We start from the raw sequence: 15,064 nt of genomic DNA, 5'->3' as shown, positions 1-15,064 counted from the left end.
CACCAGCTACTCAATGTTTCTCAAAGCTTCCAATTTAGCCTCACAACTTAAATCATAGTTCATGTTTATTGTAATTGTTCAAAGCTAAGAACTTTAATCCATTACTAAACATTACTAAACCCCCCATTTTTACAAATACTATTTTTATGTCAATTTATTTTCAACAGTATGAAATATAAAAAAGAGAGCAAATTACAGAAAGAAATAAGTATATTTTTCAAAGTAGAAAGAGTGAGAGAGATATACCTACAGTTTCCAATCATTATGCTTCAAAACCCACAAATTTTCATTCAAAAAAGAAAAAAAACTATCATTTCGCACAGAGCTAGGGTTTCTAAATTCATATAAAAACAAATGACAGAGAGAGAACTAATGATGTCTCCGACGACTACGATTTGAGTAGAAGTGGCCATAGAAGGGCGTGAAAGGTTGGAGGAATTGGAATTGGAGGGAGAGGAACCGGGGAGATAGCACAAAGTGGGCCCATGTAGCAATGTCCTTAATATAGATGAGCTTCTTTGAATTTCTCATACTTGCGCGCACACACGCTAATAGTGTTAGAACTATTTGTAGTTGTAGGCTTGTAGCTCATTTTTATGATTTTACTCTTGTATTTACTTTTTTTTTTTGTTGGTAAAAACTAGAAAAAGATATTTATATTTAGGCAAAAATATCATTTTGGAATCAATTTGGTCCATAGATTTTAGTAGCAGTTAATTTAGTCTATGTTATTTTTAACATGCAATTAATTAGGTCCTTACCATCAAATCACAACTTTCCTTGCATTTTCTTTGCAAGCAAACACAAGGGCATAGATCAAAGTTATCAATTTCTAACTTTAGTTGACATACATATCAACTTAGGAACTAAAAAACACATATTTGCATCCAGAATAACTGCAAATTAAAAGTAACAAAAACCAAATTAACTGCAAGTTGAAAATTATATGAACCAATTTGACTGCACAAAGTGGGTGCATGTAGCAACGTCCTTAACATAGATGAGCTTCTTTGAATTTCTCATACTCATGCGTGTGTGCATGCTAATAGTGTTAGTACTATTTGTAGTTGTAGGCTTGTAGCTCATTTTTACGATTTTACTCTTGTATTTATTTATTTTTTTGTTGGTAAAAACTAAAAAAGAGATATTTATATTTAGGCAAAAATATCATTTTGGAATAAATTTGGTCCTTATATTTTAGTAGCAGTTAATTTAGTCTATGTTATTTTTAACATGCAATCAATTTGGTCTTTACCATCAAATCACAACTTTCCTTGCATTTTCTTTGCAAGCAAACACAAGGGCATAGATCAAAGTTATCAATTTCTAACTTTAGTTGACATATATACACATCAACTTAGGAACTAAAAAACACATATCTGGACCTAGAATAACTGCAAATTAAAAGTAACAAAAACCAAATTAACTGCAAGTTGAAAATTATATGAACCAATTTGATTTATACCAAAATATAAAAGACCAAATTGACTACTTCAAAAATATAGGGATTAAATTGATAGTCTCCACTAAATGTATGGACTAAAATGGTATTTTTGCCTTACATTTATAAACTAAAAATAGATCCCATCTGTCAGAATAAAGTAAAAATATAGATGTCCATAGAAGGACTATGATAAACAACAAAATCTTGGCTTGGGTCAGGTATATTTTTAGCCATGTCATTTGCACATTAGTTTGCCTCAGGAAAACAGTGCTACATCTTCACATACGAGATTTGCTTAAGGAGATTCTTGCAATCCATAATAAGAATGGAGGGATTAAATTGACACAATCAATAGTTGAGGAAATAATTTGAACATTACCTTATGGTTGAAGGACTAAATCAATAATATGTTTTAATTCATTTTTTTGGGTACTATCCCCATTTTTTAGGGGATTCTAGGTTTTTGACCTTATTTTTAAAAAAATCTAGCTATATGTCCTTGTTTTGAAACTATTTAGGTCCGTGTTTTTGTTTTGAAACTCGATTTTATCAAAATCGAGTTTCAATGTAAAACTTGATTTGTAGAAAATCGAGTATAGGACAATTAAACTTAAAAATAAAAATTAATGGAACTTGAGCTCCATGAACTCGATTTCCACAATTTTTTATTTATTTTAAGTTTCATTTGGCATAACTCGATTTTAAACCAATCGAGTTTTACATTGAAACTAGATTTTTTTTAAAATCAAGTTTCAAAACAGGGACATATACCTAAATAGTTTCAAAACGGGAACATATTGCTAGATTTTTTTTATAAAAAAAAAAAGGGCAAAAGCCTAGAATTCCCCATTTTTTTTAAGAAAAAAGAAATAAAAGGGCATAATACCAAAAAAAAATAAATAAATAAAACAAAACCTAAATTACTGATTGGGTCCTTATCGTCCCCATTGTTTTGCAACCTTCTATTGTAAGTGTCCGTTTGGCATGGATTATTTTTGCCAACTTATTTTAATATTCAGCTTATTTTTGCTACTATTTATGGGTTTCAACACACTTTTTGGTATTATTCATAAGTCCCATTGTACTATATTAGCTAATTTTGCCTTAATCTATAATACTTTCACTAATTTTTTTTTAGTTTCAGCAAAATAAGCGAATCCCAAATGAATACTAAATCTTTCTATCTCTATGTCACATTCGTTCTTTCTTTTAATGATCACATTAGGAATATGGGGCTTGCAAAAGTCTTGCAAAAGTTCTTCTACTATAATTATCATAATTTTTTTAATATATATATATATATATATATATATATATATATAAAAGATTATCATAATTTGGAAATCCTACAATTGAATTGTATGTTTTCTATGTTTTTAACATGTATGCCAAACAAATCAGATGTTATTTATTATTTGACTCATAAACTTATTTTTTATGCATAAATTTAAATTATAAAAACTTGAATTTTAAAATTTAGTTTGATGACATAGTCGTTGATTTTTTATTATCTTGAAATTTTGCAAGTATAGAGAATATAAAAAGAAAATGCAATCTAACAGTGGATTGTCAAAATTCGCATTCAATAAAAAAAATATTGAATGATGTAATATTACTTAAAGTTACATCATATGTGTTAAGTTGTAATTTTCCTTGTTAGTTTTATTGGCTTTAATTTCATGCTATTGGATTGTAATTCTTTCAATCATTTACCTGTATTCATGTGGGAATAATTGTAATGGGTTTAGTCTGCTATTTGGTGAAGAACTACTCAAGACAAGATATTTCACATCTTGCTTGTGATTGGCTCATGACTACTTCAACTTGTGAAAGGTCACATGAGGAGCACATACATGAAGTTCAAACATCTATTGTGTTAGACATTCTTGCGACTTAGCTAACTCGCGAGTGACTTGCGCAATGGTCTGTCAGCAGGATTTTGGTGTGTCTCTTCCTTTCCTTCATCCACATTAGGGCTATCCAAATCAACTCGTGACCCGCCCAACCCGCGCCACCCACCTAGACTCGACCTGGAACCACCCGATCCAATTACTCTAGCAGTCGGACTAGGGTCCTGACTCCAAAAACCCGACGCCGGCGGGTTGGGTTTCGGATCTCTTCCTCTAAAATTAATGAAACCCGACCCACTCGAAGACCATAAAATCTGGCCATTTTTTCCATATTCCAACCACCTTTCACTTAAATCAGTAGATTTCTGGCACAATAAACACCAGATTTGGCCGAACTGGTGATTTCTCATCAAGATTTGGCATAAATCTCGCTGGATCCTACGAGATCTCACTGGATCTTGGATGGATCTAGCAAGATTTCGCCTGATCTAGTGAGATATCGCCGCGTTTTGCTGGATTCCGGTGAATATCGGGTTCACCCAAAACCGACGACCTTCATCCGGAGACCCGAATCGACGAATCTGTTATTGTAACGGGTCGGTTGCGGGTTGGGCAAAAACCTGACCTTCCCAACCCGTGGACACACTTAATCCACACACACACACACACACACACACACACACAATTGCAAGACAAGTTTCAGAGAGAAAATCCTAGAAATTCATTTGAGAGTTAGAGATCTACACATTTCTTCACTCTCTCCCTCTCAATTTTCATATTCTATGAAAGGAACATAGTCCAATCACAATCCACAGATATTATTAGTGTAGAGAGCTGTTTTGATGCATTTGAGAAGCACTGGGTTCATACCAATTTTTGGTAGGTGCAATTGACATAATTGCAGTGTTCGGAAAGTTAGCGAAGACAAAACTCGGTAAAGTTCGTTGGTGGCTGGAGCTCGGAGAGAACAAGTACTTTGGGTAGCTTAGGCTTGGAGAGGCTTTATGTATTCATGTACTCCAACTTATTTTCTAATGGATTATTTCAGCTTGTCTAGCTACATAGAGGTTTTTTCGTTGAGTTTTCCAGTTTTCCTCTTTGATAACATATCACGTGTTATCTCGTGTTTGCATTCTCTTTCCCCTACTTCTTGTGCTTTAAATTGTTTGTCAATTATGTTATGTATGCACATGATGATAGCTTCGATTGATTAGTTTCCCTATCTTCTGTATTCCACATTGTTTAAGTGTAGCTTAAAACTAATCAAGTCATATTTTAAAATTTGGGGGTCTTAATTAGCTAGTAATTAGATGACTAGTGAGCTTTTAAGGTGTAACTTTAACCCATTCCATTTTTTCTCTTTTTTTAGGTATAATTAAAGGATTTTTTTTTGATACAAAAGGATTTTTTTTTATTTGTGACAAGAGATTTACCTTTTTTTAGGTTAGGTTGTAAAAGGTAAGCAAATTATGATCCGATTTATTCTCATACTTGCTGTGAGAAATATATAAAATAGGTAATCTAAACAGTTATGGCTGTAACTTGTATAGTGGCTATAGACTATATAAGACTCCCTTCGCCACAAGCTGCTCCCTAGTTCGGCCTAATTTCTCTTTTTTCTCAAAATGATTAGAGGTTCAAATTTGATTTTTTCAATATTATGAGTTAAAACTAAAATAATCCTAATTTTTTACGGTGCATTATAGTTTAGTACACGTTTTATAATTTCAAGTTGTGAAGAGTGAAAAATAACATGAAGAAAGCTCGATTGATTGTTACTAGAGGCTGTGCTCATTCTCTTGATCCAATCTTCTTGCCTTTGGATAATTAAGTCTAATTAAGTTGTGTCTTGTTCTTGTAGATTACAACTACTGTAACGAATAAATCATATGTGATAAGTTATTATTGGTTTTAATTTGAATCCATAACTTAAATTAAATCATAGGTAGTAAGTTATTATTAGTTTTAATTTGAACTTATAATTTAAATTACATTTTTATCTACTCATAACAATCAATATCAGCTGACCACTTAATCTTATAGGTGAAAATATCGTGAAAATATCATTTCTCATTCCTTAACATATGTTACTCATAATATATTTATAAGACTACACCGACAGGGCATCAACAGTAAATTGAATTACCTTTAATTTTCGGACCTCTGCAATCTGTGTGCCCCATCAGCTACCTCAGAAAGTTTCAAAGTCGTTGAGTCTAAAGTTTAAACACGCAATCTTATACGTAATTTGCTTACATAAAACATTTCATCCATAAAGCAATCATATAAAAAACTCCGAGAAATAAAAGGAGAAAAAGCCACGTCCCACGTACGTACTTGGATCCAACCAAATTTTGCTCATGTTACAAATACATATATATCTCCATGCTACCAAGCAATATTATCCAAGAAGACCAGTACTACTAGCTAGCTACATTCCTTTCAATGGCTTCCAAAACCCTTCCCTATATTTTTTCCACTCTCCTTTTCCTTCAATTACAATTATCTGCCGCACAAACTGAAGTGAAAGCCGCATACTGGTTCCCGGCACAGGATTGTCTGTTTCCAGCATAGATTCCGCACTCTTCACCCGTCTATTTTGTGCCTTTACCGATCTTGACCCAATCACATACCAAGTTTCCATTTCTTCCTCAAACTTAGCCCAGTTCTCAACCTTCACCACCACTGTGCAACAAACAAACCCTTCAGTTCAAACCCTCTTATCCATTGGTGGAGGAGGCGCTAAGGCTACAACTTTTGCTGCTATGGCTAGCCAAGCAAGTGCTCGCGCATCATTCATAAATTCCTCTATACAACTAGCAAGGTCTTACAACTTTTATGGCCTCGACCTTGGACAAGCACGCGCCGAGCACATTTTAAAAAAGTAATGACTTCTCCTCTCAAGCTCAACTCGTATAAGCCTTCTGGGCCTTTGAATTACACTTAGCTGGGTCAGTTTATCCAAAGTTGGGCTAGGCTAATTTATAAGTTTAATAGTTTGCAATATATGGCTCCAACCAAATCACCTGTCCGAATATTTTTTCCATCTCATTATACACACATATTTTTTTGCTATTAAATTTTACAAGAATTTGGTATAAAATATTATGCCTACTCCACTTTCTACTAAACTACTGCCACTTTTTTTCTTTCGGGGGAAAAAAAATGAGAAAGAAAGTAGAATGGCATGCAATAACAATTCTAATTAAAAAACACATTATAGTATAAACATCATACTACTATTGCACTAGTTTAAGGAACGCAAGCATGGGCTCCTCCTATGCAGATTGTGACAAAGCTGTTAAAAGCTTGAAATGTGTCACTAATGGGGGTACTCATTGGTTTTGATCATTCCACACCAAAGCATTCAAGCAATTTTCAAAGTAAAATTATTGTAAAAGAAAAAAAAAAGACACAACTTGCCCTTTTGTCAGTTCCTTTGAATTTCCATGCCCAACGTTTTCTTAGCTACAATATATAATTTATTCATTTCAAACTGAAGACTAATTAAGCTGAGTCTTCAACCTATTTAATTTAATTAGGCTTTTAGCTACATTGATCCATTAACATAAAACAACGAGACAAAAGAAAACCATCTATACAAGAGCCTCAAGTGATACACAACATAATAATCACTTCTCAAGTAACCATGCAAAATTAGGAAAGTCTTAAACTACTTACATCACTAACCACCATGGCGTTTACTTCAATTAATCCATTTCAAGATTTCTTTAATAAACAAACATGGTCTTTTTTCCTTGAACCACAAAAATTGTCTCAATTAAGATCAAGTTCTAGATAAAGTCAAACAAAAAAACATAGCAATCAACACACGAATTAATAGAGCCATGTTTTCATAATAGGAGGGAACATTTATCTATAGGAGTGTGCAGCCAACCCGCCAAAACCGACCCAACCCGCCGAGTTGGGTCGGTTTTTAAGCCTTGGTGGGTTGGGTTGAGTTACAAATTTTTTTTTGATAGCAGGTTGGGTTGGGTTTGGGTCATAAAATTTCAAACCGCTAAACTCAACCCGACTCACTCATATATTTAATATATATATATATATATATATATATATATAAAATATTATATAATTAATAAAATTTTTAAAATAACCAGCTCTTTTTATCGTATATAAAAACCAATTAGTTTACACAAACTCTAGTAAATTACTATTGTTGTTTAGTCGTTAGTGTTGTTTGTCTTTAAAGAGTTATATTGATATTAATCTTTGGGTTTTTTTTAATATATTTATATTTATATTTTTTTCTACTCAATTTAATAATAATAAAAAAGATTGTCCAACTCATGGGTTCAATCCGACTCATGTGGATTGGGTTGGACTTATGTGATGGGTTGTGTTAGGTTGAATTTTTTTTGACCCACCATGGTGGGTTGGGTCAAAAAATTCCCTCAACCCAACCCAACCTGACTCGTGCACACCCCTACTTTTCTACATTCCATACATTCTTTTTGACTATATTGCAAATAATCATGCCTTCAATATTATGGGCTCATAATCTTGAAGACCTATTTGCCATCAACAATACTATGTGGTCAAACTCTTGATCCATCTTCTTTCCTTTGGATAATTTGAATAGCTGACATTTTAGACCAAAACTAGGCTACCACTTCCGTAATTTATGAAACCATATTTCTAGACCACACCGACACAGCATCAGCAAATAGCCATACTTAGCGATATAACCTTTGATTTTGTGGACCTCAAATCCGTATACCAATCAACTCCACAGAAAGTCTTCATTGAAAATTCATTGAGTCTTCATTGAAAGTTCAAAGGAACAATTTTATACGTAATTTGCACCCATAAAACATATCATCCATTAAAGCAATCATATAACAGATGTATATATATCTCCAAGTTACCAAGCAAGATTATATACTACTATCCTTCCCAATTCAATGGCTTCCAAAACCCTTCCCTATATTTTTTCTACTCTACTTTTCCTTCTTCAACTACAATTCTCTGCGGGACAAACTGAAGTGAAAGCTGCATACTGGTTTCCCGGCACAGGATTGTCTGTTTCTGGCATCGATTCCACACTCTTCACCCATCTATTTTGTGCCTTTGCCGATCTCGATCAAACCACATACCAAGTCACCATTTCCTCCTCAAACTCAGCTCAGTTCTCAACCTTCACTCAGACTGTGCAACAAAAAAACCCTTCAGTTAAAACCCTCTTATCCATCGGTGGAGGAGGTGCTGAAGGTGTAGCTACAACTTTTGCTTCAATGGCTAGCCAAGCTAGTACCCGCAAATCATTCATAGATTCCTCCATACAACTAGCAAGGTCTAACAACTTTCATGGCCTTGACCTTGACTGGGAGTACCCCTCCACAGCTACTGAATTTACCAACCTTGGTTTACTTCTCAACGAGTGGAGAGCTGCAGTGGCTAATGAGGCCACAAGCTCAGGCAATACACCATTGCTCCTAGTTGCAGCTTTCTTTTACTCTTCAAACTATTACGGCTTGAGTTATCCCATTCAGGCTATATCAAACGGCTTGGATTGGGTCAATGTTATGGCCTATGACTTTACTTCACCATTCAGTTGGTCAACAGCACCAAATCTGACTGGAGCTCCTGCGGCCTTGTACAATCCAACAAGCCAAGTTAATGGGGATAGTGGTATCGCAGCTTGGATTCAGGCAGGTGTGTCTGCCAAAAAATTGGTACTCGGTGTTCCATTTTATGGCTACGCATGGAGACTAGTGAATGCTAATGACAATGAAATATTTGCACCTGCTAATGGCGCTGCTTTATCAAATGCGATATCTTATAGAGAAATCAAGGATTTCATAGCCCAGAATAGTGACACAACAACAGTGTATAATTCCACGTTTGTTACAAACTATTGCTATTCTGGGACGACATGGATTGGTTACGATGATACACAGAGTATTTCTACCAAGGTTACATATGCTAAGGGAAAGGGATTACTTGGCTATTTTGCGTGGCAGGTTGGTCAGGACACAGATTTTGTTCTTTCTCAAACAGGTAATTCGTATGATCAGTTTAATCGTTTATATGTCTGTTTGTCACGATTAATTTTACCAACTTATATTACTATTTAGCTTATTTTTGCTACTATTTATAGATTTCACTACACTTTTTAGTACTATTTATGGGTCTCATAATACTATTTTAGTTAACTTTTACTTTTATTTACAATTCTTTCAGTAAAAAAATTTCAGTTTCAGCAAAATAAGCGGATCCTAAACAAACCTTATATATCCTATATACTTCAACTTGTGCATTTAAATTTCATCATCAAGACCCGAGCATATAAAAATCTGGCTGATTTATGGTGCATGTAGAATGTTTCCCCTAAATCTAATGGCCTTATGATCAGGGTGGTCGATACCGTACCGGTACCGGCTGTACCGGCCGGTACGTACCGTACCGGTCAGTGCACCGGTACCGGTACACTTCTATTTTGTACTGAAAAAAATACCGGCCGTACCGGTCGCGTACCGGCCATACCGGCCAATTTCGGGCAATACCGGCCAATACCGGGCGTACCGGCCGGTTCAGAAAAAAACTTTTTTTTTTTTTTTAGTTTTGTAATTTTTGAATTTTTGTAAAGACATAATAATAACTTATTTACACTAACTTATTAGTATTATTTGTTTTTTTAGTATGCAATGAACAACTAAGCTTTCTATTTTTTATATTGTGTTTTTTTTTTCCTTTTAATTAATACTAAAGTTTAAAACTATGAATAATTTTTTCTGAATTGAGGTAATATTTTATGATAAACTTTTATATTTACTATAATATAAGTGAAATATTATATGCTTATAACCATGGTTCTAGAGATTTTAGTGTGTGTATATAATATATATATATATATATATATATATATATATATATAAAATAGCGGTAAACCCGAAATGGTACACCGGTATTGACCGGTATCCGAAATATATCGTACCGGTGGCCAAACCGGTACAGCCTCCGGTACGGTATTGACTTCCTTGCTTATGATAGCTATATTCATATTGGTTGCAACTTGCAATGTATTGCTCTTTAATGTTTCAATCAATTAAAAACAAAACACTAATACCTTGATACATTAGGTAATACCTTATAAGTAATATTTGGTTTGCAAACAGTGTTTGTTATACACACATATTTTAATAACATAAAAACGTGACCTTAAATCACATTTTCAATTATAAATTGTGTAAAACAGGTTTTTGCGTTGTTTTACATAGTTCTGGGTTTAATTACACGAGGGTGTGAGAAAGTTGAAGAATTTAGTAGAGTACTAGCCAAAGATAAATGACATGGAGTTGTTCGAACTCTGAAATTTTAGTTGTCGATCTGTACAAAATTCACGTATATGGCGTCTTTGATTATTACTATTAATTCTTATTTGGCATTTTAATTTTTATCCTTTGATGTTCTCACTTCTAACGTGTAATTCTTACTCTTGTCGCAGCTTCAAGTGCATGGGGAGCTTAGAATTTGAGGATCTGATGTAAAAGGCTAAATTATTCACAATAAGGCCAATAATCTGTCATGTTAGCATGTTATTTCCAATAAGGTTAATGAGTGATTTAATTGATGATGTTTATGTTGTTTATATATATATATATATTATGAAAATTTATTTATTTTGTGATTATGTATCAAGAAAACAAACTAATGCTATTAATAAAAATAATAATATATTTGTATACAAATACAACAAATAGAGATCTGTAAAAATTAATTCGTTTAAAACTCAACGATTGAATGCGCATAGAAGAGGCTTGTGATTGACACAATTTCCTTAAGACATATTCCACCCTGTACAATTGGTGTCTTAAGACTCTTAGATGTGTCTCTCAAGATATAATGATTTCAACAATCTCAATGTTACTTTGATTAAATTGTCTCTTTCTCTCTTTTTGACTTTATGCACTGATTACATTTTTTAAGAAAAAAAATCTTTTTTTGATTGCGGGACAAAATAAATATAAAACACACACTGGTGAACAGATATACTGTTTAGAAAAACTGTTGTGCACATACTAATTGACGGTTCCCTTGAATTTCTATGCCGAAGGTTTTCTTAGCTACAACATATAAATTTTTTGTCTCAAACTGAACACTAAGGTTAGTCTTCAACTTGTTTATTTTAACTATATTTTCACTGCATTGATCCATCAACATACAACAATAAGGAGACAAAAGAAAATCATGCAAGAGACTCAAGTGATACGCAATATTACAATCACTTCTTGAGCATCTACGCAGGATTACGAAAGTGTTAAACTGCTTATATCACTATTATGACAAATACTTTAATTTTTTCAAACAGCGTTGTGTCACTTCACTTTAAAATCAATTAGTGATAAGAAAGACATATTCAAATTTTTTATGTTATTCAACATTGTGCATTATGGGTTCATTTTTAAAGTGGTTGTAAAAAGTCAAATTATGGTCTCCAATAAATTCATATAAAAATATTTTTTCAATAAACAAACATGGCCTCTGTTTTTCCTTGAATCACAAAATCCTTTGGTTAACGTATATAATTTTTTTTTTCTCAAGCTTATTATGAAGAAAAATGGTCGATCTTAATATCAAGACCTAGCTAGCTCCAAGTCAAACAAAAAAATGAAAAAAACATAGCAATCAGTACACAAATAGAGCCAAGTTTCATAACAGGAGAGAACACTTATCTAAATTCTGTACATTCTTTCTCACTATATTGCAAATAATCATGACCTCAACCTTGGTGCTTTAGCCCCTGAACCTGACGTTCTTTTTTTTTTTTTTTTGGAAGACCTATTTGCAACTAACAATATTATGGCTTTATGCTATTTCAACAGCTCATACTCTTTTGCCTATCTTCTTTCCTTTGGAGAATTTGAATAGCTGACATTTTAGACTAAAACCGAGTTGTAGACTACCGCTTCCGTAATTTATGAGACCATATTTCAAAACCACACCGACACAGCATCAGCAAATAGCTTTAATTAGCTTTCATTTATGGACCTCTGCAATAAAGTCTACATTGAAAACGTCATTGAGTCTTCGTTGAAAGTTCAAAGGAACAATATTATACCTAATTTGCATTCACAAAACATATCATCCATGAAGCAATCACATAACAAATATATATATATATATATATATATATATATATATATATATATATATCATTCAGCAAAAAAAAAAAAAAAAAAAAGATATTTCTCCCTCTCTCTCCAAGCTACCAAGCAAGATTATACTATACTACTAGCTCCTTCCCAATTCAATGGCTTCCAAAACCCTTTGCTGTATTTTTTCTACTATCCTTTTCCTTCTCCAACTACACTTCTCTGCCGGACAAACTGTCGTGAAATCTGCATATTGGTTTTCCGGCAGTGGATTCCCGGCATCGAGCATAGATTCCAGCCTCTTCACCCATCTATTTTGTGCCTTTGCCGATCTCAACCCAACAACTTACCAAGTCACCGTTTCTTCCTCAAACTCAGCCCTGTTCTCAACCTTCACCCGGACCGTGCAACAAAAGAACCCTTCAGTTAAAACCCTCTTATCCATCGGTGGAGGAAATGCTAATGCCTCAACCATTGCTTCTATGGCTAGACAAGCCAGTACCCGTAAAACATTCATTGATTCCTCCATAAATCTAGCCAGGTCTAACAACTTTCACGGCCTTGACCTTGATTGGGAGTACCCATCATCAGCCTCTCAAATGATCAACTTTGGCTTACTCATAAACGAGTGGAGAGCTGCTGTGGCCAACGAGGCCAAGAACTCTGGCAAGGCAGCGTTGCTTCTATCTGCAGCGGTGTTTCGCACTTCAAGCTATTACGGAGGCTTCAATTATCCTTTTCAGGCTATTTCAAAGAGCTTGGACTGGATCAACGTCATGGCCTATGAATTTTATGGACCAAGTTGGTCACCGACGGAGGCTGGACCTCCTGCTGCGTTGTACAATATTACAGCAAGCCAAATTAGCGTGGATACTGGCATCAAAGCTTGGATTCAGGCTGTGTCTCCCAAAAAAGTGGTACTCGGAGTTCCTTTTTTTGGCTTCGCATGGCGTTTAGTAAATGCAAATAACCATGGAATATTTGCACCGGCAAATGGAGCTGCTATAACCTCAGATGGGGCAAAAGCTTATAGCAAAATCAAGGATTTCATAGCCCAAACAAGTGCCACAACAGTGTTCAATTCCACAATTGTTACAAACTATTGCTATTCCGGGACGACATGGATTGGTTACGATGATACACAAAGTATCTCTACTAAGGTTACATATGCTAGGGGAAAGGGATTGCTTGGCTTCTTTGCATGGCAGCTTGCTCAGGATCCAAATTCTGTTCTTTCTAAAACAGGTATGTATGAGTCTAATTATTATTATCATTATCATTATTATTTTCATGAGCTACTTAAAAAATGATAGAATAATATCAATATCAAAATTAAGTTTTTAAGTCTTTTATGGTAATTTGCACCGAAACGCAATTTTAAACTAATACTATGCACCAGTTTTACCAAACGTTCTATTGCGATTTTCAAAATTATGTTTTCCAAACGCACATTTTAAAAATGTTATTTTTAAAAATATACATTTTCAAACAGTTTACCCAAACAAACCCCAAACTCTTTTTATTTTTATTTTTGTAGGAGTGTAATTAAAGACTTAACACCACCACCACCACCACCACCACCACCAAATACAATGGTAAGGTATGCCGGTGTAATAAGGCCCCAAGTGTAGTCCATATGGACTACATGCAAAGAGCATAATGTTGTTGTTATTATTATTATTATTATTTATTTCTGCAAGATAAAAAAGGCACACCACATCTATGTTTGTGCTATCCAAGGACATTATAAATAAAACAAAAGGCCTTTTCTTTTTGTAATATATAAAAAATAATATAAAAATATTTAACATTAATTAAAAAAATCATATTTAATAATTAATTAGTATACATATATATTCTCGCCATGTTAGATTATAATTTTTTTTAAAAAAATTGTTTTATTGCTATGTTGTACATGTACTTGTATTCGTATTCGTGCTTTCTATTTTTTGAAGACCAACTGAAGCTTTTATTCAAGAAACACAAAGCAGATACAACTAAAAAGTAAAAAGGAACAAAATGAGCTTGCTCCACATATGCTATAAGACTCTTGATGTACGTATGAATCTAATTATTTAAGTATATACTATATAGTATCATATATGCTTCAATTGCATTTAAAGTTTGTTAAGACCCAAGCATAGAAAAATTTGGCTGATTGAGATGCAGGTAGACTGTTTCTCCTATAATGGCTTTATGCTAGCTATGTTTGGTTTCAACTTGCAAACATACTTCTCTTTAATTTCAATCAATTAATGATTTTTTTTTTTAAACGCCAACATATTTGGTTTACGCAGGTGTTTTTGTTTTCTTTTTTTGGTTTTTACTTCTAACGTGTAATTATCCCTACCCTTGTCGCAGCTTCAAGTGCATGGAGAGCATAAAATTAAAAGTAACGGATGTAAAAGGCTATATTATTCACAATAAGGCCAATATCAATTATGTTAGCATGTTATATGCAATAAAGGCGAATGAGTAGTTTAACGAATGATGCTTGGCCCATATTAGATCTATAAGCAAAACTTGGCTGCGTGCAAGCAAAATGAGGTGAACAAGGGAAATTATAAATCTGTGTCAACAACCAGTACTAATATATCACTATTTTTTTTTTGCACTTACATGTTATATGACATGATATGCTGTTTTTTTGCTAA

The 15,064-nt window shown here is 33.7% G+C and overlaps 2 protein-coding genes across 2 annotated transcripts; both read left to right on the top strand.

Moving 5' to 3' along the window:
• The first annotated feature begins 8,178 nt into the window (after positions 1-8,178).
• On the top strand, positions 8,179-10,891 carry LOC142643436 (class V chitinase-like). The gene is made up of 2 exons (XM_075818067.1): positions 8,179-9,315; positions 10,763-10,891. Exons 1-2 carry the CDS (start codon positions 8,220-8,222, stop codon positions 10,783-10,785), a joined length of 1,119 nt encoding a protein of 372 aa, XP_075674182.1. The 5' UTR covers positions 8,179-8,219; the 3' UTR covers positions 10,786-10,891.
• A 1,617-nt stretch (positions 10,892-12,508) lies between these two features.
• Positions 12,509-15,064, top strand: LOC142622376 (class V chitinase-like). The gene is made up of 2 exons (XM_075795826.1): positions 12,509-13,655; positions 14,772-15,064. The coding sequence occupies exons 1-2, from the start codon at positions 12,569-12,571 to the stop codon at positions 14,792-14,794; spliced, it is 1,110 nt and encodes a 369-aa protein (XP_075651941.1). The 5' UTR covers positions 12,509-12,568; the 3' UTR covers positions 14,795-15,064.

The sequence above is a fragment of the Castanea sativa genome, chromosome 1, assembly GCF_040712315.1.
Source record: "Castanea sativa cultivar Marrone di Chiusa Pesio chromosome 1, ASM4071231v1".
NCBI classification, from domain to species: domain Eukaryota; kingdom Viridiplantae; phylum Streptophyta; class Magnoliopsida; order Fagales; family Fagaceae; genus Castanea; species Castanea sativa.
This window is presented reverse-complemented; position numbering and strand designations above follow the sequence as displayed.

Coding starts and splice junctions, on each gene's coding strand:
- LOC142622376 (XM_075795826.1), top strand. CDS start 12,569: ATGGCTTCCAAAACCCTTTGCTGTATTTTTTCTACTATCCTTTTCCTT. Junction 13,656..14,771: donor TTCTGTTCTTTCTAAAACAG/GTATGTATGAGT, acceptor CCCTTGTCGCAG/CTTCAAGTGCATGGAGAGCA.
- LOC142643436 (XM_075818067.1), top strand. CDS start 8,220: ATGGCTTCCAAAACCCTTCCCTATATTTTTTCTACTCTACTTTTCCTT. Junction 9,316..10,762: donor TTTTGTTCTTTCTCAAACAG/GTAATTCGTATG, acceptor CTCTTGTCGCAG/CTTCAAGTGCATGGGGAGCT.